The sequence below is a fragment of the Camarhynchus parvulus genome, chromosome 19, assembly GCF_901933205.1.
Source record: "Camarhynchus parvulus chromosome 19, STF_HiC, whole genome shotgun sequence".
NCBI classification, from domain to species: Eukaryota; Metazoa; Chordata; class Aves; order Passeriformes; family Thraupidae; genus Camarhynchus; species Camarhynchus parvulus.
In genome coordinates, this window is record NC_044589.1 from 10,844,921 (window position 1) to 10,871,098 (window position 26,178).

The window sequence follows — 26,178 nt, forward strand, 5'->3', positions numbered from 1 at the left end:
AGGTGGCAGAACCTGAGAAGTACAGGGCAGGTTGTGCAGGGCCTGGCTCAGCCAGAGTTGATGTCCTGTGGGGCAGGAGGTCCTGGGTCCTTTTCCTGTGTGAGCCTCCAGCCCCCCTAGGAGCCCATAGCCCCCAGCCCCCACCATCTATTGTCTTGCCCTCAGGCTATAAATTACAAATCAGCTGCAGTGAGTCCAGATGCCATTATCCACTGTGGGCTGGGCCCTGTTTGGGTGGAGAGGGAACCTGAGGTTCTGCTCAGTGTTTGTCTATTTCCAAATAGAACAGAATTGAACATCTTTAAAAATCAATACAAAGCCACTTCAGCATAAACCAAGAAGAGATTAATACTTAGCTTGTCTGGAAAAGGGGAGGAGAGAAGGGGAAAATGTCTCCAGAGAGGGAGACTCAATGAAATTCGAATCTGCCTGTTTAATGTGAGAGCTAAAAGATTTAAAATTAACCCCCTCCCCCTCCATTAATTGGAAATGAATTTGAGAATTGGTGTAATTTGGCACAGAAATGGGATCTTTTTTTTTTTTCTGTGCCTGAGGAATTTGTCAGACTGATATCTTCAGCTTGAAGGAAAGCAGACAGGTATTTTCTGCAGGAAGAGATCTGTTGATCCATCAAACACTTTATTGAAAGGCTTGGCAGTGCGGGTAGCACCCAGGTTTAGCAAGATTCATTCCTCTTACCCACTTATGTTTTCTCACCACCACTCAGAGTTTGGCATCATCTGATGTTGTTCTGAGGAGACAGAAACGCATTTTGGAATTTTTGGAGAACGAGTTGGATTTTTCCTGCAGGGAAGTGGGTGCCTCAACACTTGTCTGCTGGAATTGCTGCTGCCTCAGTCTCCCCAGGGACCTCAAGATCTGGTAAAACACAAAAATACTGATCTTGGGTTTCAGTTTGGGCCTTGGCTCTCTGGAGTGCTCCATGTGCACGGCGTAGGTCAGGATGGAGGCTGTGGTGGCACTGAAATGCTGTCTGTTCATCTGGGGTGAATTCATGTGGTGTGTTAACAAAAATAACACCACACCTGCTTTTATCTGGCTTACAGTAGGATACAGAAAGAGATTACAGCAATGATAGGGGTTTTGTTATTGTGGCATTTAAGGAATCCATCTGATTAGAGATTCTGCTGAAACATTTAGATAGAGAAGGCCAGAGCTGAGGTTATGTTGATCTCCTTAAGGGTGGTAGGCAAGAGGGGGACAGGCAGGGGCGGTGGGTGAAGCAGGAGTGTGACAGGCAGGCTGAGGCAGCGGCTGTTCCCTGCCAGATGTGCTCTGTGGCCTCTGCAAGCTGTTTCTCCTGAGCAAACACATTTATTACAGGCTTTGCCAGGGGAGCCCCATGCATTGTTAATGATTGACTGCCCCAGCTGGGGGTTTCCAGGCAGCTCCTGCTCTGTGCTGGGCTCTTGCTCTGTGTGTGGGGAGCAGGGGGCCTTTCTGGCCATCCTTCCCCAGGAGTTGCTCAGGTTCTGCTTGAATGGAAGGTGGATGTGCTTGCCTGCAGCCTGTGTGTGCCCCCCAACAGATTCCCGTTTGTGGCAGGGTCCCCCCAAAACCCTGACCTAGCTGTGGCACTTGGAGCGGCCCCAGGGGCCCTGCACCTGTGTGCCACTGCCAGGGAGGTCCTGCCCTCCCTGCTCTAAGGCCGGGCTGGGTACACCCACCCAGGGCAGTGGCTGGGCCAGCTGCAGCAGGATTGTTTGACTGTTCCTAATGGCTGCAGGGGTACAGAGAGCCAGCAGGTTTGGGGAGGTGCCCGTGTCCTGTCCTGGGCTCGGTGGATGTTCTCATGAATGATCCCACACCTGCTGGCAGCAGGGATGGTGCTCCATCCCTTAGGCTGGGAAGTAGCTCCAAGTGCTGTAGCTTGTCCTGTGTCTAATTCCTGTGAAAATTGAACTGGCAGAGGAGAGAGGTGAGATAAGGGGGGCAGAGGGACCTGGGTGTTTTATCACCATGGCAACAAGGACTTCCAGGGAAAGGTGCTGAAGTGAGAAGTAGATAATTTACAGTTTACTTAATAAAAAAAAAAAGAATTCATTTCCTGGAGGGAGCTGTGTGTCAGCTCCCGGTGTGAGGGACAGGCTCGAGGCCCCGTGCTGCCCCGCTGCCGCAGCCCGGGCTCGGGCGGGAGGGATGCTCCATGGCAGAGGGACGGATGGCAGGGCCGGGCTGGGGCCAGCCGGGAGCTCCTGCGGGGTTTGCTGCGGTGAGGGCCCGTCTGTGGGGCAGGAGCGAGTCCTCCCTCGCTGGGGGCTGAAGGGGCTGCGCTGGCGCTTCGCCCCTAGAGGAGCCCGGGCTGCGGCTGCCCGGAAAGCCGGGAAAGCCTCGGTGCCGGGGCGCCCGGGGCTGTGCCGCCGACAGTCCGCTCCCCGGGCCCGTGACGCGCTCGGAGCCCCGCCCGCCCGCAGCCCGGCCCGGGGGTGTCCGGGGGTCGGCGGGGAGGGGGCAGAGCTGCCGCCATTCCGCAGCCGCTCCCGCGGGGCTCCGGTACCGGCCCCGCGCTCGTTACCGGCGGCGCGGGGCGCGCGCGGGGCGGCGCGGGGCGGGGGCGGTCGCGGCCGTGGACGCGCCGCCGCCCCCGCCGGTGCCGGCGCTCGGTGGCGGCGGCGGCGGCAGCGGCGATGTCCCGGGCGGGCGGCAGGACGCGGTCCCGGCGCGCGGGGGTGCGGGCGGCCGTGGTGCTGATCGGGCTCCTGCACCGCTCCCGGCAGAGCAGCGAGAGAAGGTGACGGCGCGGGGAGCGCTCGGTACCGTGGGCCGGGCAGAGCCGGGGGCTGCGGGGGGACGCGGGGCCGCCGGCGGAGGGAATCACCGGGCGGGGGTTCCGGCGGCGGTGCCGGGAGCTGGAAACAGGCACCGGGATAATCGCGACCCGCTCGCGGTGCGCGCCGTGTGCCGGAGCGGTGCCGGGAGCAGCGGCCGGCGCCGGTAACCGTGACCCGCTCGCGGTGTGCGGGGCGCCGGGAGCCGCGCACCGGCCCTGCCGTGGCCGCTCGGTCAGTGTGTGTGTGCAGGGCCCGCACCGGGCCAGGTGAGCCCCCGGGGCCGCCACACCGGGAGGAGCAGCGCGGTGCCCGGGGGGCTCCCGTGCGGATCCGCTGTGACTCGGCTCCGCAGCTTTGTCTGCGGCGGGAACAGCTGACACACGGTTTCGTCTTTCATCGCCGAGCCATGGGCTGTACTTGGTGTCCAACTTTGTGCCGTAGGAAACGGCCTGTTCGCAGCGCTCCGCGAGCTGGCATCTGCTCCGCGGGCGCCGCTCCGCGCCGGAGCCGCTGTTGGCCTCGGAGATTGACCCCGCGCTGATCCATGCGGGCTGCCCCGGGCAGGGAGTTTTCTCCTCCAGGATTCTGCTGCTCTGGCAACTTTGGTGTTAAAAATAGTCAGAAATATGCACCCGAACCTCACAGTGTCTGTACCTCTGTTTCAGGGTGGAAGCAACATGGGCATTGCTGAAGGCTGAGGGGTTTTTGTTTCTTTCCTTTTCTTGGTTCGATTTGTGATTTTGTACCAAACTAAAATGAGTGAAGAAATGATTATTTGGAATCGTTATTGTAAAATATTCCCCCCCTCGCTAATCTATAAGCATGAAAAACCAGAGTGAGGTGACTGAGGATGAAGCTTTTTGTCTGCCATCCGGTGTGGTTTGCAGGGCTTGTACCCCATTTTTCTGTGCTGCTGGTATTGGGACTTTGCCTTGGACAGCTGGTGCCATGGAGAGCTGGATGTCAGTGATGCACTAAAGACTGAGCACTGGCGTTCCTGGAGAGTTCCTGTGTCACTTGCTGGTTTGAGGTATTTTTGTCGCCCTTGCTGGGGTATTAGGTAGATCATCAAAGCAGAACAGTTGGAAGAAGCCAGCCTGCAGGTCCGGAATGAGCAGCAGCAATGTCTGCTCACCTGAGCTGAGCCGTGGCTGGGTCCCCTGTACTGGGCTGGAACGAAGGTGTGGGGACTGTGCTGGGGTTCCTGCTGGGCTTGACTGTTCCTGCCCTGCTGCTGCTCCTTGGGTTTTGTCCTGTTTAGCCCAGGCCCGTTCTGGCCATAGCTCTGCCCTTGGACCATGGCTCTGGCTACCAGCTGGCACGTGTTGGAGGGACTGGCTGGCTGGGGGTGACCTGAAGTCTCTCCTCCTGCTTTCACAGGTGTGGGGGCCCAAATGATCTTCTGGATGTTGTACCCACTGAAACTCATTGGCCAATCCTGCATTTGCCTCAAGGGCAGGGAGTGCTTTACTGGTGACACCAAGGAAGACTTTGCCTAAGAGTTGTCTTTCCCCAGGTACCAGGTTTTTATGAATGAGCTCAACATGACACTGGAGTGCTTAGAAAAAACCTGGCTCTGAACTTGCACTGGAATCTGCCCTGTGATGTCTGAGCCTGGTTTTCCTTTTTATTTTTTCCCCAGCATCATGTTGTGCACAAAGCGTCTCAGTGCGCCTCTTGCTGCAGGGTTTACTGAGTGCAACAAGAGTCACACAGATTTCTCAGGGGGAGAACAAGACCCTGAGGAGGATTTTTCTGTCTGCCGTGGACTGAGGAGCCTCCATGGGAGCGATTGCAAGAATTCAAGCAGTGCTTTACGGTGGTTGTTTCATCTTATGCAAGCTGCCAGGGCCATCAAAGTGACATAATCTGCAGGAAAAGGAAGGGACTGCTAGCGGCATCGTCAAAAGGGACTCTGTTCCTCCACCTGCTCCTATTTGCTTTTTTCCCTCCTACATTCAGTCTTTGTTCTGCATTTGCAATTGAATTTTGCTTTCCATGAGCCATATGCAAGCCTGGCAGGATCAGTGGCAGCTGCAGAGTCTGCGGTGGCCCATGTCCCTCCTTGTTAGCAACCCCGCAAAGTGCAGCGCAGCACACCAGGCTCCCCTGGCAGAGCTGGGTGATGCTCACCTGCCCCTCCACCTGCACTCTTCTCACCTGTGCCTCCCCTGCACACCTGAGCTGGAGGGGAGGAGCAGGGAGGTCTGGGGGGGGTGGCTGCTGCTGTGGGCTCCTCCTTTCCTCTGAAAGCCTGGTATTTGGAACTGTATTTATATCTAAATGAATTTTCCCAACTGTCCCACATGCAAGTGAGGTGACACTGTGGTGGCTGTCCTCTCACAGGGGAGAGCTGGTGGGTGGGTGCCCGGCTGTGGGGCACTTCTCCTCTCACAGCCTCCCCTTGCCCTTTGGCATCAGTGCCGCGGTGTTTGGAGACGCAGGTTCCTGGGAGCTGTTCTCTGCAATTTGCAAATTATTGAATCAGCTCAGAAACGGCTGCCCGAGGTTCCTGGCTCGGGTTTGGCAGGAATAGGATCAGACGAGCCTTCTGGTCTGAAAATCTCTGCAAGTGCCTTGGCTGATTTACCCAGATCTGCAGGAAATTGCCACTTTCTCTGTTCCTGCAAGGCAGAGTAGGCAGCACATTTTGTAAAAGATAAAAACTTCTTTTCGCCATCGCTTGCATTTCGAGCCTCACTGGCCTGGCCTGGCCTGGCCCAGTGGGAAGCCCTTGGCCAGTTGGGAAGATTCCAGCGTCTGTAGAGGTGCAGGCAAAGCAGGAGTCAGCTCCTTGCTGGCCCCCCTGCCCAGCAGGACGGGCAGTGTGTGCTGCAGCAGGGACCCCATGGCCCGTGCCAGCAGCTGGGATCCTGCCTGCTCAAGCACACAGTGCTCTGAACTGTTCAGCAAAGTTTATTTGCTGTTTGGAGGGGCAATTAAAGCCAACCCCAGTGGCAGTTAAATGTCACCTTTTTCTGAGCAGGGCTGAGGACAGAGTGCTGGGGACACTGCGTGTGTGCAGGTGCAGGCTGGCAGTTTGCAAATATGTAATTTATTGCAAGAAATGTAGATGAGAAAATGCTGCACTTTTTTTTTTGCTGACTCTCAGGCTTTGATGTGAGAAGGCAACGCTGCTGAATAGGGCTAAGCTGAGCCATGACCTAACAAGGTAAATCTGTTTCTAGGGAAGATGTTCCATGGCAGGGGCTCTGCCCAAGGGTCGTGCAGCTCTGCAGCGCTGAGTGCTTGGGCTGCACCCCATGTCTGGGGGGGATTCTGGAGCCCCACAACTGTCTGACATCAGTGGGAGCCTGCAGCAGTGCATGTCCTCTGCTGATGTCCTCTGTGGGATGAGTGATGATGCAGCGAGATCTTGCCTGCCTGGCATCCTGGGATTGGGTGGAGAGCTGCTCAAAGTCAGGGCAAGGCTCTTCATTCAGGCACTCACTGCAGATTTCCAGGTGTAAACTCACAGCAAGGTGCCCTTGTCTGTGTTGCAAAAAAACCACAGTTTTTGTTCTGTTGTTTTTTTTTTTTTCGCAATTTGTGAGCAGCTGGCAAGGGCCCCTGGCCATGCTGCTCTGCCTGGTGTGTCAGCAAGTGCTCGTGTCCCGGGAGCCAGGGGTCAGTCCCAGTTGTGGGGGGGATGAAAGGAGCCCCCCCAGAGGGAGGACGAGCAGCCTGTGCCCCCCTCCCACTGCCCGTTGTGGACAGGGCTGGGCCTGGGTAGGGGCTGGATGGAAAGTGATAGGGAAGCACATCCCCTCTGGAAACTTAGGAGATCAGGCATGGAATGTGAAATAAACTAAAAAGGAAGCAGCTGGCAAGGTGATGCCCATCAAGGATAAAAAATTATGAGTCCAAAAATAGAGGCTGTTAATTTACAGGAGAGTCATTGCTGACCTTCTCAAGGATGAGGCATCTGACAGGCAGAACTTGTTGCTGCAGGAGTTTGGTACCTCCTTAGGCCGGGTTTGATCTGTGGAATTAAGCATAGGCATATGGGTAACCTGGGGTGCTCCCATCCCATTTGCACATCCTGACAGAGTAGAGCCAACCTCATGTGGAGCATTTCACCATGTCAGGTAATATGCTGGCATCTCCCCTCCCCACCTGGGATTTGCCTAAATGTACTCTGTTGATTTAGAGCCTGTCTGGGAAACAAATCAGATGGACGAAATGAGGAGGGGGGAGGCACTGGGGGTTTTTCATTAGGCTTGGGCTTGAGAGAGCATGAGAGAAGTGTGCACTTGGAGTCAGGGTCTGGATGGGAACATGCCAGGGGTCCAGGCAGCCTTGGCTCTGTGCTGAGCAGGACTTTTAAATCAGAATTTCAGTATGTCAGTGGGGTTTACCAAGTACAGGATATTAATTTGAAGGTGCTTTAGGACTGTGATCAGGGATGCTCTAAAGAGAAAGACCTCACCTGCCCTTGCTGTGCTGGGAGCTCACTGGTGTCCATGGTTTCCCCCCAAAATGCGGGGAAAAATCCCCATTTTCTCCCTCTTTGGAAGGAGCCAGGAGAGCAGCCCTTGGCAGGTGGGCTTTGCCTCCCTAGAGCTGGCAACAGGTCCCCCAGCACAGTCCTGGGGGGCTGGGATGGCTGGGGTGATCTCAGACTCCATTCGGAAACCCTGCAGTCGGCCCTGCCATAACCCCATTAAGGTATTTCCTTAATTAGATTTACTAACAATGCAGGATTCTAATTCTCTCTTTTTCCTTCTCTCTCAATTTGCCTAATGAGAAAAACAAAGGAATAATTACAGAAGCGATGCCCACGTTTCCTTCTGGAGAGCCTGGTGTCCGGCCGTGTGGCTCCGGAGGATGCTCAGCCCATCCTGTGCGCTGGTGCCCGGCCGTGGCCGTGGCCAGGGGGGACACGGGGGCATCAGGGGCAGGCAGAGGCCCCTGGCAGCTGCCAGCTGCCCCCTTAGGGAGTGGACACAGCGCTGTGACCTTTGGCTGTGGATGCCGGGGCTGTGCATCTCCTGTGGTGCCAGGGAGAGGCGTGGGGAGCTGCCCGGCGTCCCCAGCGCCCATCCTCCTGGGGTGGGCACCTGCCACCTCCGCTGTGCTTCAGGCTGTGCAGAGAGGCACCCTCAGTGCCAGCTGGGGCCTGGGTCACTGCGCGGGGCTGCTGTGAGCCCCGGTGCACTGACAAAGGCGTGCTAATCTTCCCCTGGTTCGTTTACCATCCCCCGAGGGCAATCAGTTTGGGAAACGGGCGCCAGCCCTTGACCCCAGCACTGATGGGGCTGAATCATCGGCGTCTGTGGTTGGGCTTTACCATAACAGACTCTCAGCGCAGAGGCCCGTTCCAAGCAGTCGTTGGGGATGGGCTTGTTTTGCTCTCCCGGAACTGCAGGAGCAGTTCCAGCAGTTTGGCCCCAAAGAAGCAGCCAGCATGTGACAGAGGAACATGTTGTTAAGTTGGGTGATTTTATAATACTTAGAATATGATGCTATGGCAACCCACTACAAATCCCAGATCAAATCAAATTATTTGTGCGCATCCCTGTAACTTTAATCTTTTCAAAGTCGTATCTGTTTTATGCCTTTGAGGCCACTGTGCAGCTGAGTGCAATCAGGCAGAGCTCAGGGTTCAAAGCAAGGAGAGCAGAGGATGAGTGGTTTGCTCCAGATCAGGCTGTCCTAGAAAGTCAAAGAGCAAACAAGGAAAATCTGTCATCCTCGGCATTTTTCAGCAGTAGAGACATGGTGAGGTTGTGGAGAGCAGAGAGGGAAGGATCTTGATAAACATTATGGGTGGGCAAGATGGGAATTCTGCTATTGCCCCACATTGCTCCAGTTAATTTCTTGCACTGAAAAACTGGAAGATACCAGGAGCTCAAATGAGGTGTAATAATGTAAATTTAACCTGCTCTGATATGAAAAAGAGAGAAAGAAGATTTACTTCGATTTAATGTAATGTGAAATACCAGTTCTTGGTCTGGATTCCCATTTGGACACAATGCAGTGGGTATTGCCCCCAGTGCCTCCGGCTAAGCCCATGCTGCTGGCACAGCCCAGGTGGTGCCATGACTCCCCTGGCTGTGTGTAGGATGATGCTGCTGGTCCCACTTTGCCTGCCCAGCATCTCTGCTGCCTCCCCAGTTCATCCCCCAGCACCTCCGTGGCTGCTGAGGAGGGGCTGCAGGCACCCGTGACCAGCAGGTGGTTGTCACCTGCTGTGACAAATCCTGGGGCCTGGGAGGGCAGCCCGGGGCGCTGGGGCTGTGGGGAGGGCAGGTGTTTCGCGGGGTGCTCCTGTGGCAGGAGCTGTGTGCTGGAGAGGCCCGGCGGGATCGGTGCCGGCGCTGCGCGGAGCCATCCCGGGGCGCGCTGCCATGGGAACCAAACCTCGTTACGGAGAGATAAACAGTTGGACATTTTGGCCCGGTTTCTGCAGGACTAACCTGGCAGGGACGAGAGGAAACTAAATTAAATCTCAGATTTTCTGAGTCCCGGAGGAGCATCTGGCAGTGCCGCTGCGTGATGGCGTGGCTGCCTGCCCGGGAGCCGCCGGGCAACAGGGATGGGAATCTTGTTCAGGGGAGGGCCGAGGCCGGACTTTTCCAAAGCTTAGGGGACTTTTGGGGGGGGCTGTCTTGCCAGCTCCATGGCATAGGGGCTGCTTTCTGCTTTCCTGGGGTCTTGCATCTTCATGATGGCTCTTGGTACTTCCAAATGCAGTGCCAGGTGCTGTGTTGGCAAAGGGGTCCTCAGCTGGGTCCCTCCAAAACCGTGCTGGGGTGTCACTGAGCCTCCTTTGCTGCCAGAGGGCTGCTCAGCCGCAGGTCCTGCCCAGGTGGGGAGGGTGCCAGAGGGAGGGAAGCCGTGGGGATGGCTGGCTCCTGTCATAGGAACAGCCCTGCTGTCCCTGCACCACCGCGCCACACACGGGGACTCGCAGCCCACCCCGGGCACGGGCTCTTCTCATGACTTTTATCACCTCCTCACACTGTCTGCTGGGTTTTTTCTCAGATTCCAGATATTACTGTACAGGCAGCTGCACACCACGGCTTTGCCAAGGGAGATAACCCTTATCTCTTGCCTGGTGCGCTGGCTGGGGCGGGGGGAGCTGACCTGCCTGTGTTTGGTTTTCCAGGAAGCAGGAGCTGCTGAACAGCACGGATGTGGCCGTCCCGGAGCGGCCCCTGTCCCCTCCCCTGACGGCCCCCCCGACCATGAAGGTGAGAGCGCGGGGCCGGGCCGGGCTTTGGAGCGCCAGGCTGGTGGGGAGCGGCGCTGCCAGCGCAGCGGCTGCACGGGTCAGGGCTGTTCCCACAGGAGCCGCAGTAGGTGGTTTCTGGAATCCAGCCGGCAGCCTGTTCCGGCTCCGTCCCTCCCCACCCGCGGTGGCGGCCGTGCGTGCGGCCCATCCCGCACCGGCGCTCCCGTTCCGCCACCGCGAGCGGCGCTGCCAGGCGGGGCGCTGGGTCCTGGGGCTGCTTCCCTGCCAGCGACCCTCCCAGCCCCGTGCCGGTCGCTCTGTGCCCGCATGGGGCAGGCGCTGTGCCCGCCGGGGGCCGAGCACCCTGACCTGTGCCTGTCCCCGCAAACCGCACCTGTCTGTCCCCGCAAACCCCGCCTGTCCCCGCAAACCGCACCTGCCTCCCGCCCAGTCTGTTCCGGGCTCTGCCTCCCAGGGGAGCCACCCTTTGGAATGACAAGCCGGCTGTCCTGCCGTGCCTCTGGCTCGAGGAAACATCACCGAGGGGAGGCGGGGCTGGGCACTATGGCCGGGCTGCGGCTCCTGCTGGGTGCCCGTGAGGAGCTCGGGCTGTGCGGCTGATGTCGGCGGGGAGGATGGTAATAGATTTCTTCTATTCAGGAAGGTAAAAGATTTCTTCCAGGGCTGTGACATGTGGGGGAGAGTGCTGGAAAGGGGTGCCCAGCTCTGCTTGCTGCCCTCCACTCTGCTCCTGCCTGGTGCAGGGTTTTCTTCCCGTCCTTTCCTTTATGGCCCAGCAAAGGCGGCTCTAGGTGTGCACAGCTCTCTGAAGGGCTGCAGGCTTTGCTCAGTACGTGTGGCATTTTCTGTGGGGCTCGCTGTAGCAGCTGGGTCCGGTGCCACTGTGGAGTCAGGTCTTGGCTCTGGTTACTGGTAGAGCAGGACCTGAAACTACCCAGGAACATTTGTAGCTGGAGATAAACAGAATCCAAACCAAGCTTAAACTAAAGAAGACTTTTTAAAGAGAATTCTGCTGCGGGCACAGAGCTGTCTGAGCCTGGGGTTTCTCTTTTTGACTCCCTCAGGTGTGTTAGGTAAGGAGGGGCATGGTCTAAAGCTGGAAACAGCCAGGGTTGTGTCCGAGGCACAGCTGCCCCACCTGTGCTGGCAGCCACAGACTGCTCATGCTGTAAACTCGACCTTTGCTCGCCACAAATATTAAACGAAAAAATGCCTCTCAGACTTTTCCTTTGATTTTAATTTCTTCATCCTCTCCTCTGTTGTTTCCTTTATTTTTTGGTGGTTTTTTGTCTTTTGAGAAATTCATTCTATTCTAAGGGCTCACTAAAAATCATCCCCTTTGCCTTTCCCCTTGTTACCATGACCCCCTTTTTTGGCCCCAAATCACGCATGTCCCTCCCGCGAACCGTTTGTGGCAGCCGGTGGGATGGGAGCTGCTGGTCCCGCTTTTCCCGGGCCCCTCGGGCTGGCGGCGCTGCCGTGGCCCGGCCGCTCCTGGTCCGCGCCAGGAGCAGCCCCGGCCCGGCAAAAGGAGGGCAGAGAGAAGGGACGGGGCGGGGGCGGCCCGCCTCCAGAAAAGCCACTTAGGGGCTTACGGGAGCGCCGCGTGCAGCCACAGCCTGGCTGGGTAGTTTGTGTGTGCGTTCCTGACGGCAGCCGGAGCCGGAGCGGGATCAGCGCTGCCCGGCCAGTCCGGCTGCTGCGGGACGCGCGGCCCCGGAGCAGCTCGGGGGCGGCCCCGCTGGGCAGCTCAGGCAGCTCGGAGCAGGGGTACCCGAGTTCCCGCGGCCGAGGGAGAGCGCGGCCTGGGTCAGCGGGTCCTGGCAGCTCTCCCGAGGGGCCGGGGTGGGCTGAGCCCGCCCCGGTGGGTTCCTGTCCCTGACCCCGCTCCGTGTCACCCAGCGTGCAGGGCCACTCGCCCTGTGCTCGGCTCCTGCCACGGCACTCCTGGGGCGGGCAGCACAACAGGGATTCCAATAGCAGCAGCTCAGTAATCTCTTTGGTTCCTGTGGCAAGGGGGATTAACCCTGCACTGGGCAGCCCAGCACCACGGGCAGCAGCTTCGCCAATGCTGGTGTGATGAAGAAAATAAATGATTCAAGACCCCTGATCAAATGTGCTCAAAGCTTGGCATTTTTGGGGGTCGAGGGCTTCTGGCAAGGGCATCTGCAGCAAAGATGCTGAGCTCTAGGTGGGGCTGGATGGGAATCCCAGCTGCCTGGTCACATTCAGGGAGCAGGACAAGTGCTCGGGGTGGGGGTCCAGTGTCCCTGCTGTGATGTGGCTCGGACTGGCTTGCTTTGTGTCTGCTTTTATCGAACAGTAGATTTCCTTCTTTTCTTTTCAGTCGGCAGAATTCTTCGAAATGCTGGAAAAAATGCAGGTGAGCAGCAATGTGCATGCCAGAAACTTGGGATGTTTGCCCCAGCACGGCCCCTGAGGGCAGAGGGCCTGTCCCAGGAACAGACCTCACCTTCCAGCCACTTGGGTTGGAATGATCTCCATGTAGCAAAATACCCTCATGTTGGTGGACTGACCCCCTGTGTGGGTCAAAGCATCTGAAATGCATTCATTTTGTTCTAAACAGGCACCAAAACTGGAAGAACAGAGGTCTGGAAGCCAAAAACACAAGGTTGGTTGATTTTTGTTTCTTGAGGGGTCTCTTCAAGTGTCCCCCCCATCTCAGAGGTTTATTGTGATTGTCAAAGACAGTCACTCAAAGGGCTGGGAAGGATTTAGATGCTATCTAAAAACAAGGCACTGATTGAATTGCAGAGATGGGAGCATGGTGCCTGTAAATCCCTAATCCAGCTTTATGCCCAGCCCAGTGCATTTCAGCTCCCAGCTGTGCAAGAGGGTTGGGGTTTGCCACTGCACTGGGAAGTTGCACCAGCGGAGGAACTCGCTCTAGGCAGGGCTTAGCCTGCGTTGGTGCCTTCCTGCAAGGGACCAGCAGGTGCTGGAGGTGCTCCCTGGCTTGGGTGGGCAGGGCTGGGGTTTTAAGGGACAGTTGGAGGGAGCAGATGGTCATGGATGATGTTTTGGTTCCTTTTTCCAGGAAGACTACATCCCATACCCCAGCATTGATGAGGTGGGTGCCCTGAACCCCCTGAACACCTTCTGGTCAATGCCTTTCCAAAACTGCTGATGGCAGAGGAATTGGTGGAGATTCTGTTTCTGAGAGGAGCTGCATAAAGCATGTTCCTCCTCCCTACCTTTGTGGGTTTTGGCTTTTCCTCAGTAGCATGTGCCCTCTTCTGTGACAGAGAAGAGGTTTCAGAGAGGGGCTGGACTTGTCCCTCCAGGGCTGGGGTCTGCTGCAGTAGAGGGGCAAAACATGGAGCAATGAGCTCTGCATCCCACATCCACACCCCAGTCCTGCCTGAGCCCTCCTGGCACATGTCTCTGCAGATCCTGGAGAAGGGTAGCCCATACCCGCTGATCATCCTGCCCCAGTTTGGGGGGTACTGGATAGAAGACCCAGAAAACCTCGGCACGCCCACCTCATCTGACAGCAGCATCTGCGAGGAGGAGGAGGAAAACCTCAGCCCCAGCACCTATGGCTACAAGCTGGAGTGCAAGGGAGAGGCCAGAGCCTACCGCAAGCATTTCCTGGGGAAGGTGGGTTCCTCCACCCCACGGGGCTCAAACCTTTGGCTAAGAAAACTCTGCAGTTGAGAGCAAAATGGGCGAGTTTTACAGTTTCCCTTCTTGCAGGGCATGGAGCACTGGTGGGCTCCCAGCATGGCAGTGATGGCCACACATGTGGCTTTGCCCCTGGCCCCACAGGCACAGGGCTCCTGTGACACCAGTGGGGGTGTTGGCTCTGAGCTTCCTGCCCCTGGGGCTCAGCCAGACGTGGGGGCCTGCAGGGCAGCCCCTGCCCTCTTGCTCACAGCCCTGCTCCCGGCACGGGGGCCCAGGGTGAGTGGTGGGAGGGTGTGGGGTAGCAGGTGAGTGTCCTTGCCATCAGCGAGTTGCTTCCCGGCTGCTAACATGCTGTTTTCTATTTTTAGGATCATTTAAATTTCTACTGTACAGCCAGCAGCCTTGGAAATCTGATCCTTTCTGTTAAATGCGAGGAGACAGATGGCACAGAATATTTAAGGGTTATACTCAGGTACAGGGAAAAAAAATCTTTGTTTAACAAAATATTCTCTTTTGGGAGTCCCTGGTTCTGTTTCTACAGCAGGTGCTTGAGCTGGACTGGCAGCATGTGGAAGGGGTCTGGGTGGGATGGGAGGCAGTGGCAGCATCCCTGTGTTTCTGCGCTGGGACTGCCTAAACCTGATAATGAACGTGAGACTTTGATCTGTCACTAAACCCGCTGGAACTGAACATAAACCTCTGTGGGTTTAATCCTCCCTGGGATAACACCAGTCACTTCTCTCACCATCCCTCCATAAGCTGACAGGACCCAGCATGTCTGAACCATTGTGTCATTTCCCTCAAACTATGAATATTTTAAGAGATGAGAAGACAAATCGAGCCTTAGCTCAGTAGCCAGGCCCAACAAATGCAGCACAACTGTGTTTCCCAACAGTGAGTATTGCTTTGCTGTAGACACTCTCTGACATCTGTTTGCTTGTTGTTTCTTTGCCAGGTCCAAAGTGAAGACATTGCATGAAAGGATCCCATTGGCAGGATTCAGCAAACTCCCGAGTATCCCCCAGATTGCCAAGGTGAACGGCCTGGCTTGGCTGGAACTCGTGCAGCAAAGCCTGTGCCAGTGTTGGGCAGTGATGGGCAGTGTCGGGCAGCAGTGCCTGGGCTCTCAGGTCAAGGGGCACTTGGGTGGTGCTGTTGGTTTCCTGCAAGGACAGAAAGTGGCTCTCCTTTGACACGGAGGGACCTGGGACCTGGCTTGCTGCATCCTCAGCTGGGGCCAGCCAGGCCATGGGGCGTCCCAATGGTGGATGTGAAGTGGGGAGCTCCTGCTCTTGGAGGCTGTATTTGGCTTCTTTATAAGACTTTCATGGCTGAAGTTTTGGCCAAGGACCTGGCACTGACTGGCCTTTCCCCTTGCCCACAGGCCTTCTGTGACGATGCCTCTGGGCTGAAGTTTAACCCAGTTCTTTACCCCAAGGTGAGCTAACTTGCCCAAGTTGGTTGTGTGTTCTGCAGCTACACTGAGAACCACACCTAGGGCCACTGTTGAAAACTTTTAGCCTAATTATGTGGGAATTTGGCTTCTTTTCTCCTTCCATTCCCCTGATGCTGCCCAGCTGTTGTTGTACCCCGCTGCAGCTCTGGTGGGCTCTCCTCACCCCCCACCATGGATCTTTTGGCCATCACATTTTGAACCACCAGATGAAACAATTGGAATTTTGCTTTCCTGCAGGCATCCCAGATGATAGTGTCTTATGATGAGCATGAGGTCAACAACACATTCAAGTTTGGTGTGATCTATCAGAAGTTCAGGCAGGTGAGTTGTCCCCACGCTGCTTTCATGGAGTGTGTCCCTGTGCACCAGAGATCCACATTTCAGGAGCACAGGCTCAACTCTGGCCTTAATTCTGCCACGGGCAGCACCTCGTGGCACTGTCTGTCCTCACTGTCTGTGTTTCTCATTGCTCGGATGTTTTCCCCACTCATTAAAAAATTATATGACTGAAAAGTCTCAGTATGGAAATCAGCCCACAGGCTGCTGTAGGGAAAAGCGGATGTGAAAATGGATTTTAGCAGGCGTGGTATTTTAATCAGATACATGTTTAGACAGCTAAACAGCTACGTTTGTCTGGAGGGACTGTGGGCTCTGAAGAGAGGTGCTTGCTGAAAATGCTGTCATTAGCAGGGGGACTCTGGATGGGCAGTGCAGAACTCAGCCTCAGAACTCACTGAGAATTACTCTGACAGGCCCTCTACATATTGCATTTTGGGTTGGATTGAGTGACTCATGCAAGACTGCAATTAGGGTCTCATTGTTTTGAAATACAGCAAGCAGGAGATGATTAGGGATTTTTCAACAGAGGATTCACTTCTGGTTTGGTATTTCCTGGATATTACCCTAAGGTCCTTGCTGGGGCTCAGAGGAGGCTCTCAGCAGCTTTGCCCTGGGCTGTGCTGGGTGCTGAGCAGGCTGTGCAGCCCATGGATGGTGCTGGTGGCTGGTGGGGAATGTGGTGGTGCCAGCTGGGGAGCAGAGGGGGTGAGCAGCCTGTGGCTGTGCAGGACACCATGGAACAAGGTCAGACCCCAGGGACCCCGTGGGTGGAGCTGGAGGTGGCAGGGGATTGGACAGGCTGGGAAATCGGGGCTGTCAGCAGATGCACCCTGTGTTTTGTAGACACAAGAGGAGGAGCTGTTTGGCAATAATGAAGAGAGCACTGCCTTCAAGAACTTCTTAAGTTTTCTGGGAGACACCATAACTCTCCAGGACTTCAAAGGGTAAGTGAAATAAAAAGGATGATTTTACAAATACATTAACAAGAGACCATGTCATATGTAAAAATATCTACGTGTGAGAACAGAAGTCATCTCGCTCTTGAGCGGGATGTGCGGAGCAGAAGCAAATATAGTTTTGGCTTGTTTTTCCAGGCTGGGGGAGTTAAAAAAAATTGGAGCTGCCAAGAGAGAAAATTTTCTTTTCCTGCAGCTTTGAGGTTGTGATAAAATCTGGCTATATTCAGCCATGGATAGAAGGCAGTCTGTGGAAATGTGCTGTGCCTGGTGTCGCGGCTCAGCCACGGGCGCCTCCGGGGCAGTCCCTGCAGCAGCCACAGTGCAGGCAGAGATCCCCACTGCTGGTGAGGGATGGTGAGGCCATGGCTCGTGCCCATGGCCGTGGTCAGCCCTGCTGGCCAGCCCTGCCTTGTGTGCACCCTGCATTTCAGGCTGGTGACAGCGATGGCTGGTTACAGCACATGACGCACGCTTTGTTCTTTCTGATTTGCTTGCTGCTAGATAAAGATAAATGAGCTGGGCTGTTCATCAGCCTGTCCCCTGACAGCCGCTGGTGCTCTCTGTGAAGCTTTCAATTAACATCTCTTCGTCTCTCTCCGCCTTTCCCTTGATCTCCAGTTTTCGAGGAGGCCTGGATGTCAGCCATGGGCAGACGGGAGTGGAGTCTGTGTACACGGTGTTCAGGGACAGGGAGATAATGTTTCATGTCTCCACAAAGCTGCCTTTTACCGAAGGAGACACACAACAAGTAAGAGAGATGTGGTTGCTTGCTCAGAGGGGTCTGAGTGGGGATGCCCTGACACTGCCCCGTGCACTGGGCCCTGCTGAGCCCTGGCCCCATGGGATGGGGCTGCTTGGCTCCCCAGCACGGGACTGGCACTTGCTCCTGCAGGAGCAGAGCTGCCTGGTTTTGCTGACCCAATGTTCTCCCTGCTGGTTTAGCTCCAGAGGAAGCGGCACATTGGCAACGACATAGTGGCAATTATCTTCCAAGAGGAGAACACGCCATTCGTGCCAGACATGATTGCCTCCAACTTCCTGCATGCCTACATCGTGGTGCAGGTGGAGAACCCCGAGGCAGACAATACAGCATACAAGGTGAGGGCAGTCCCGGTGTCACCCACCCAGTTTTGCTTCAGCATCTTTTGACAGGGGCATGGAGTGACAAGACAGGGGGAATGGCTTCCCACTTGCAAAGGTAGGGTTAGATTAGAGATTAGGAGGAAATTCTTCCCTCTGAGGGTGGTGAGCCCTGGCACAGGCTGCCCAGGGCACTTACCCCGTGCTCAGTGATGCAGTCAGTGCTAGGCCTGGTGAGCACACACATGTGTGCACACAGGTGTGTTATGTATGCACTGTGACATAACGTGTGTGTATACAGACCGCAGTACATGAAATACATGTTTGTAAAACAGCTCATTTGTTAAAGGGTTTTGATGATCCTCAGTGTTTGAATGTGCCTTGGAACAGTCTGACAAATCACCTGGGTGTAGGTGGCACAAACCCTGTTATCCTGCTGCACCCGTGGGAATAACACGTCTCTTGACTCCTCAGGTGTCAGTCACAGCCCGGGAAGACGTTCCCTCCTTTGGCCCACCCCTGCCGAGCCCGCCGGTGTTCCAGAAGGTAGGGGCTGGGAGGGAATCGTGTTCCAAGCTGTAGAAATGTAGATGTGCATGTCCGAGGTGTTTCCAAGCACGCTGGCTTGGGGAAAACAGGACTGCTGGAATTGACCTGCATTAATTTTGGTTTCCATTGGGGCCCCTGGTTTATGGTAGGGTGAGTGGCCGTGCAGCACAGCATGGCATTACTTGAGCAAGGCGGCAGCAGCAGCTCTGGTGCTGGGGCACCGTGTTGGTGCAGGCGAGCACCTCAAACCCACCTGGAGGTTTCCCCCAGTGCTTCCACACCTGGAGGCGCTGCCAGGTGCTGTGAGCTTGGGTTTTGGGTTGGTACAGCTGTGCTACCAGAGACGCAGAGACTCCTAAACTGGAGGGTGTTTTCTGCCTCGGTTCTGTCCCCACAGAGCCCCGAGTTCCGGGAGTTCCTGCTGACCAAGCTCATCAATGCTGAGAATGCCTGCTGCAAGTCCGACAAGTTTGCCAAGCTGGAGGTAACGCTGCCCATGTGTCCCTGCCTGGAGCAGCTCTGGGGGCTGTCCCACCCCTCCTCAAAGCCGCCTTTCACTGCTGAGCTGGGCCAGTGCCCGTGGGTGGCTGTCCCCTCGAGAGGACGGGCTGGGGCCACGGGCCAGTGCCACTGCTCCTCCCGGAGCCCTGGCTGAGCCCTGGCTCTCCCCAGGACCGCACACGGGCTGCCCTGCTGGACAACCTGCACGACGAGCTGCACGGGCACACGCAGACCATGCTGGGGCTGGGGCCCGAGGAGGACAAGCTGGAGAACGGGGGTCACGGAGGCTTCCTGGAGTCTTTCAAGGTAAAGCCCTGCCCTTGCCAGCAGCAGAGCTAAAAGGCACCTGGGGTTGGCAGAGTGCCCACTGGGGGACAAGAGATGTCCCCCGAGGGTAGGGTGGCAAGGGGAGGTGGAGGCTGCTGCCACCACTGCCTGCCCAGCCTGCCAAGTGCCCGAGCTGGTCCCAGTGGGAGCAAGCAAAAGCTGGCACGGTGGCATTGTTGGTGAGTGTCCCCATTGGAGTGACTTCTCCAGATCTCCTGAGCACTCTGTACCAGTGTGCTGCAGCATTTTGTGTCCCCAGAGGGGTCTCAGTTCAGGCCCAGTCCCTTACCACAGAGTGTGCCTGCAGCTGGGCTGTGCTGTGGCAGGACGTGTCCTGCTCATGTTCTGGCTGCTGGCTGGCACTGCTGCGGGACAGGGAGCAGGAGGGGTGCCTGGGGCAGCTGCCACAGCAGGTGGGTGGGGGTGGTGGTCATTGTGCTTAAAACAGAAATAACGTGCTGGGTGTGCAGTGGGGAAGGGGTGCTGAGTGTGCCAGGGAGGCTGGGTGAGTGGGAGGGAAAGCAGGTGATGTGGGCTGGAGGAAAAGGAGTGGGTAAAGTGCTGTGGAGGAAACTCTGAGCAGGCGCTGGCAGCAGGGAGAGTGTCTGGCTGGGCAGCAGGGACACCCCTGGAGATGGAGGGGCAGCACCTGAGTGTGAGGGTGCGAGCCACGGGCAGGTGTCTGTGGTGCAGCTGCCCTGCAGCACGGAGGGGCTGGCGCTGGGCGGCTGGCACTGCCTGGGCAGGGCCTGTCCTGGCTGTGCCTGCTGCAACAGCTCAGGCGTGGCTGTGTCTGTAGCACAGAGAAGTGGGACTGGTGAATGAGTCACCTTCTCCTGTACCCGGAGGATGGGGCTGGGCAGGAGGGTGCACAGCTCCCCAGGCCCCGCTGCAGAGGTTCAGATGTTCCAGTGTGAGATGTGCAGGAAGGGCACAGTCAGTCACGCATCGCAGCGTTCACGTCAGGTCTCAGCGCTGAGGCTGAGCAGGGGTGTTCTGACCCACTGTGTGTGTGTGAGGAGACAGACCGTGCTCTCTTGGCATTGCAGGGAGTGCTGGGGTGGGAGGTGAGCCCCGTGGTCCATGTGGGGCGCCTCGGGCCCGCGCTGCTGGGCTGCCTGCTGGCTTACATCCTGCACCACGTGCTCTGGGAGTGACGGGGAGCACACACGGTAAAGGGGGGCTGCAGGGCTCACACCTGGTCCCCATCACACAGGAGGGCTGCAGGGCTCACACCTGTCCCCTTGACAAAGGCTGCAGGGCTCACACCTGGTCCCCACTGTACCTTTTTGCTCACTGCCTCGCACCTACGGCCCAGCCTACAGACCCATCCCCTGGGCCAGATGGCCAGTTCTCAGAGGTGAGCAGAGCTCAGTTCTGCTGGGCTCTGGGTGAGCGAGAGGTGCCTTTGCCTCTTGTGTGGGTAAAGGAGCCACTCCTCAGGGCTGGGCTGTTGGGAACCCCCCAGAGTCCCAAAGCCCTGGACAGGAGCCTGCAGAGTGGGAGTGCCTGTGGCTGCTGCTTTGCAGCAAAGCAACTGATCACTTTTACCTAAGAACAACTTCTAATTGTATGTCAATGCTGCTGACCCCAATAAATTCAGTCTGATGGACTCTTGCCTGATGTTCATTATTGGCTGGGCAGGAGGGGCTGCTGGGGCTGTGGTCTGCAGCCCTGCAGGATCAGTGAGAGCTCAGGGCTGCAGTTCCTCTCACCCTGCGCAGGTCCACCTGTGGCCCCACGAGCCCCAGAGCCAGCAGCAAACAGCCTGCATGCTGCAGATGCAGTGCTGGCATCCAGGGAATTTGGCCTGCCGTGGCTCATTTACCCTTTAGCCTGGGCTGGGGTTCAGGGGCTGGAGCAGCCATGGCTGAGGGAGTAGCTGAGAGGAGAATGGAGAAGATTGCTGATGTGAGGAGTGAGGAAAGGGATGTGGAGAAATGAAGATCCACAGGAGCACGGAGAGCCTGTGGCTGCTATGGGACCAGTGCTACACAGCTCACCTCCAGTCCCTTCCAGAGGTGGATAAAACAAACCAGAAGCCACAGCAGGGCTTCAGGCTAAATGTATTCTCAAGCAGCAGCTTGCTGAAGAACAGAAGCACTTTTTTTGTGGCTGTGAAGCCTCCAGCTCAGGGGCTGTTTTGGGCAGGCTGCAGAGGTGCAGGAGAGGTGCAAGAAAGGCAGGAGAGGATCTGTCCTCTCTGAGTCCAGGCAGAATTGTGGAGGGTGTGCACACAAACACGGCTTCTGGCTTGGCTGTGGTCCCTATTCCTGCCAAGGGGTCTGGGAGGTTGGCCAGGGCTTGGGGCTTGTGTCTGTGTCTCCTGGTCCCAGAGATGGAGTCCTTGATATCACAGAGCAATGGGGGGACAATCTGATCCAATGGTGGCTGTGGGGCTCCCCAGGGGCAGCTGTGCTCAGCTGCCCCTGCCAGGGCTGCTGTCAGGAGCTGTGCTGCTCTTGGGGTGTGCTTGCTCTCGGGGAGGCACAGACAGCTGGCTCTCCCTTGTGCCTGGGGAACACCTGAAGTTGGGGAGGAATTCTGGGGACAGCGCCCCGCTGCGTGGTGATGACCGGCTGTCCCCTGTTCCCTCTGGCACAGAGAGCCATCCGGGTGCGCAGCCACTCCATGGAGACCATGGTGGGCAGCCAGAAGAAGCACCATGGCAGCGGCATCCCAGGCAGCCTCAGCGGGGGCATCGCCCACAACAGCGGCGAGGTGACCAAGACCACCTTCTCGGTGAGCATGTCCACACGTCCCTCTGTCCCTTCCTCCTCCCCCCCTGCACAGCCCAACGGGCTCTCAGCCCCAGACTGTTCTCTGCTCCCAGCCCCCTGTCCCAGCTGTTGCTGCCAAGAACCAGTCCAGGAGCCCCATCAAGCGCCGCTCGGGGCTGTTCCCTCGCCTGCACACGACATCGGAGAGCCAGGCAGAGAGCAGGACAAGGTGGTGAGTTTGTGGTGGTGCCTGTAGAACCTCTGCTGCTCTCACAGTTTATAGCTGGTGTCAGGTAGTACAATTTGACCGTCCTTTTAAAGTCTCTTGTATAACTCATGCAACTTGTCTCTTTGTGCCCTCAGTGACAGTGTTTCTGGAGCCCAGAAGACACCAGATTTGGGACATTCTTCCCAAGAGATGAAATCTGAAACCTCATCCAACCCCAGCTCCCCTGAAATATGCCCCAACAAAGACAGGTGAGCCAGGAGGAGCCCATCCTCCTTCCACCACAGCTCAGCAGACGTCAAGGAATTTGTCAAACGAAACCATACCTAAATTTCACTGTAAATAAGTTTGATATTAAGGAAAAAAAGATTCTGGTAATTCTTGAGCCCAGCTCCTTTTTGGTTTTACAAAGAAGAGCAAAGAGCAGCGTTAGACCAAGGTTGCCCGAATCCTCAGGACATGGAAGGCTGCTGTGCCTGTTCCTCCCTGCCAAGGCGAAGTCAGCTCCACCTAGGGTTTCCTGCTGGGCACCCACCCCACGCCCTGTCCCACGCCTTTGGAAGTGGTTATGTGCTGAAGCACCCCAAAAGGTTCATTCCTACGGCAGCACTGTGCTCCGGGGGTGTGCAGGAGGGCCTGTCCCCGTCCCAGTCCCAGGGACACGCTGCCCTGGTGACAGCCACGCGCCCTTCCTTCGTTCCGCCTCTCTAGGCCTTTTATCAAGCTGAAAGAGAACGGGCGGTCGAACATCTCCCGTTCCTCCTCCAGCACCAGCAGCTTCAGCAGCACGGCGGGGGAGAGCGAGACCCTGGAGGAGTACGACAGCGTGGTAGGTACCAAACCCTCCCCATGGCACATTCCCCGCTGCCCTGGGCTCCCTGCTGCCCCCAGACCTCCGGGCTCTGAGGGGGGATGTGCCTGCCAGCCCCCAGCCCCTCCTCGCTGCTGAGGTGGAGAGGCCCAACCCATCCCTGCTGTGGGGAGGAGGAGGGTGGTGTGCCTGGCGGGACTCGGGGTCTTGTGGCTGCCCCATCCCTGAGGTGTTGAGGGCCAGGCTGGACAGGCTGGGAGCAGCCTGGTCCAGTGGAAGGTGTCGCTGCCCGTGGCAGGGTGGGTCTGGTAGATGGTCCTTAAGGTCCCTTCCAAACCAAGAGCCCAAACCATTCTGTGATTCCGTGGCACCCCAGCGAGCCTTGGAATGCCCTGGGCACTGCTTGCTCTGCCCAGGGCAGTGGTTGCAGCGGGCACGGGTGCAGTGGGGCACTGGCAGGGTGTGGGGGAAGGCCTGTCTGCAGGAGAAGCCATGTCCTGTCTGTGTGAGCAGGGGAGCCAGCCCTCCACGGCGTCACCGTTCAAGCAGGAGGTGTTTGTGTACAGCGCTTCGCCCGGCAGCGACAGCCCCGGCGCGGGGGCCGCGGCCACCCCCGTCATCATGAGCAGGAGCCCCACAGGTGGGTCACGGGCAGCCGGCACCAGCTCTGCCTTCTGCTCCTGGAGCCACCCAAAGCCACCGCCCCCGGGTTCCTGTGGGGCGCGGTGGGATGGAGGAGCCGCCCCCCAGCCTTGTCCCAGGGTGAGGCAGCAGCCGTGCCCGCCCTGGCAGGACAGGCACCCACGGGCTGTGGGGCAGCCCCATCCTGACAGGGCTGGGCTGGGCACATGGCCCCGTGGGCTGTGGTTACTTCCAGGGGGAATTGGTTCCCTTTCTCAATTAGAGTGCAGAGGTGGCTCTTGCTGTGGCTTTGTTCCCTCTGTCTCCCCTGACAGGCATGTGCAGTAGTCGTGGAAACTCTGTCTCCAGAGGCTGAGCCATGACTCACAATTACTTAATCAACAATCAGCTTCCCGTGGTCTTGGCTCCATTCCTCTCCTGCCAACCCGCTCACCAGCTCCATCCATTTCAGTCGGATGATTTGCACAATGAGGTGCAGCTCAGAAGGGCCAAACAGGCAGGAAAAGCTCTTTGCTGGCCTGTTCTGTGGTGAGGGTGCAGTGAGACAGGGGATGGCCACAGTCACCCCTCGCCCACAAATCCCCATGGCTCTGGTTCCTTGAGCCACAGAGCGCCTGCCACAAGGCACCAGCAGCCACGTGCAGACTCACTGTCAGCTGAGGAGCTGTTTCTGAAGCAGCCAGGAAGCACAAATAGACCCAAACAGCTCTGTAACTGGGAGTGTTGCAGGCAAAATGGGACCATGGAGTGCAGGCAGGCTTTTTGTGTCTCAGCACCCCACAGGTCCTCCTCCTTACTTCATAAGTGATTTTCTGAACCCTTAAACCAGCCCCTTTTAATGCTTGAAGTATTTATTTTGTATTTTTCCTGCCAAGAACATGAAAATCCACCCATACATTATATGGATCAGTCATTCCTTGTAGCCTTTTCAGTGGCATTTCCAGGAGAAAGACTGTGAAATGTAATTAAGCCTCAATTTGTTCCATCGCAAACACTTAATGTACAGCTTTTGCCAAACATTCAGCCAAGGCAGACTAAATATTGGTAGCACTCCTGACAGCCTATTAAAGTGCCTAGCTGGGTGAGTGCAGCCAGTACTACAGCAAATATTTTTGTTCACAGTTTATTATTTTTGTTCTTTGTTTGTCCTCTCCCTCCAGCAGATCTAAAGAACAGAAATTCTCCAAGGTCCAACCTGAAGTTTCGCTTTGACAAGCTCAGCCATGGCAGCTCCAGCATGGTAGGTGCCAGGGCTCTCGCTGGTGGGATGCTGCCAGCCGTGTCCTCCCTGCCTGGCACGGGGGTCTGGGCTCTGGGGGTGCCTCTGGGGCCATGAGGGAGAAAGGGCAAGGGATTTTGTCACTTCTTGCCCCTTCCTTCGCAACCCACTCAGTGTTCTGTTCTTTCACACAGAGCCACTAGCAGGAGGAAGTCATGAACTTGTCACAGGTGAGTGTTGGTGTGTTTTGCTTTGTGCAAAAAGGCTGTTTGGGGGCCAGCTGTGTTCAGCTACCCACAGCTGCTCACTCTGCTTGTTATTGCTGTGGGATCCATGCTGTGCCTTAGAACACCTTGGGTGCTGCTGTAGGTGAGGGAAAGGGCAGGGATGCGTGGCAGTCTGCACCCGCAGTGCTGCTGTTCCTTTCTGCAGCACCATGCTCCTGCACCTGCTCCCAGGTCAGCCCAGCAGGTTGCATTTTTCCCAGTTAAGCTCTGTCAAACACTGGTGCCCAGCTCCAGGTTTGCTGTGCTGTGCCCTGGGCACTGCCATGGAAAGGCAGTGCAGGACCTTACCCATTCCAAAAATCCAAGGGCAAACAGAAGATACACAAGATGGATTTCATGGGCAGAGGTAAAGGGAACTCAGTGGGATTTACCTGGGTTCCTTCTGTTCCATGAAATTAAGGGTGTCATTAGGAAGATCCAAACTGAGCAGAAGAGCCCATAGAACTTGAAAGAAAGTTACATTTCTGAAAGCATGGGTCTCAAAAAGCTGAGCTTTTCACCCAATCACTGTGTTTCCTTCTCCCACAACCTGTGAGTGATGGCTGGCCTGGTGTTTTGGGGAAGGGCACTGCCGTGGCTTCAGCTCCCTCCCTGGGACAGGTGCTTCATAGCCAGCACCACAGGGGTGGGAATATTCTCCTTCCACACTCCTGACTTTTATCCTTTTCTTCTTTGCACAGAATGTTTCAACAAAGGGAAAAATCTTCAACACCCATGGACCATGCCCGCCCCGGCCATGGGCAGCGAGGTGCCCTCGCCCACCACACCAGAACAGAGCTCTCACCTTGCTGCAGTGCTGTCCTGACAGGGACAGCCACCCTCTCACCCGCTGTGCAGCGCACGCCCTGTCCCCTCCGTGTGCAGGAGGGGACGTGTCCCTGCCTGTGCTGCACGCGTGGCCAGGGCCACGTCCCCTCCTGGTCACCCTGTGCTTGCCCAGTGTGCTGCAGCTGGTGGGCACCATCCATCCCCCTGTCCCTGGGTTGCCTGGCAGCTCCTTTTGGGCAGAGGGGCAGCAGGAGAGACCTCCACATAGTTTAGGTCCCTCCATGCTTTATTTGCAGTTATCAGTGGGGAAACAGGGGTTTATGTTTGTTTTTTGAAGGGTGGGGGTCGGGCCAAGGTTAGGTGTTAGTGGCTCTGGGGCAGTTTGCTGTTGCTCTTCTCTGGGGACAATGGGGCAAAACCTCCCTAGGGGGGTCCTGGGCAGCTCTCCCTGGCGTGGGGTCTGCAGGGTCCCTCCAGCCGTCCCCCAGCTCCTACCAACACCCCAAAACTCTTGGGGCAGAGGCAGCCCCTCGCTCCAAACTTGCTCAGTTTCTTGCACATGAGGCAGGCGAGTGACTTGGCCCAGGGAGTGGAGCTGGGGACAGCAGCCAGCTCATCCTCCTTGGCAGGTTCGTCCTCCCTGCTTTGTCCCTGCC

At 56.9% G+C, this 26,178-nt stretch overlaps 1 protein-coding gene across 1 annotated transcript in view; it reads left to right on the forward strand.

Moving 5' to 3' along the window:
* RAP1GAP2 (RAP1 GTPase activating protein 2) overlaps positions 1–25,687 on the forward strand; it is a 38,479-nt gene extending 12,792 nt beyond the window's left edge. Inside the window, exons 3-25 of the mRNA XM_030962983.1 lie at positions 9,904–9,988; positions 12,338–12,373; positions 12,578–12,622; positions 13,049–13,081; positions 13,402–13,611; positions 14,007–14,110; positions 14,594–14,672; positions 15,023–15,076; positions 15,332–15,415; positions 16,277–16,377; positions 17,011–17,140; positions 17,335–17,490; positions 17,947–18,018; positions 18,419–18,505; positions 18,694–18,828; positions 21,454–21,591; positions 21,683–21,801; positions 21,933–22,046; positions 22,507–22,624; positions 23,120–23,246; positions 24,409–24,488; positions 24,662–24,697; positions 25,435–25,687. Coding sequence (XP_030818843.1) covers positions 9,904–9,988; positions 12,338–12,373; positions 12,578–12,622; positions 13,049–13,081; positions 13,402–13,611; positions 14,007–14,110; positions 14,594–14,672; positions 15,023–15,076; positions 15,332–15,415; positions 16,277–16,377; positions 17,011–17,140; positions 17,335–17,490; positions 17,947–18,018; positions 18,419–18,505; positions 18,694–18,828; positions 21,454–21,591; positions 21,683–21,801; positions 21,933–22,046; positions 22,507–22,624; positions 23,120–23,246; positions 24,409–24,488; positions 24,662–24,670 — 2,116 coding nt within the window. The 3' untranslated portion in view covers positions 24,671–24,697; positions 25,435–25,687. The remainder of the gene's footprint in view (positions 1–9,903; positions 9,989–12,337; positions 12,374–12,577; positions 12,623–13,048; positions 13,082–13,401; positions 13,612–14,006; positions 14,111–14,593; positions 14,673–15,022; positions 15,077–15,331; positions 15,416–16,276; positions 16,378–17,010; positions 17,141–17,334; positions 17,491–17,946; positions 18,019–18,418; positions 18,506–18,693; positions 18,829–21,453; positions 21,592–21,682; positions 21,802–21,932; positions 22,047–22,506; positions 22,625–23,119; positions 23,247–24,408; positions 24,489–24,661; positions 24,698–25,434) is intronic.
* The last annotated feature ends 491 nt before the right edge of the window (positions 25,688–26,178 follow it).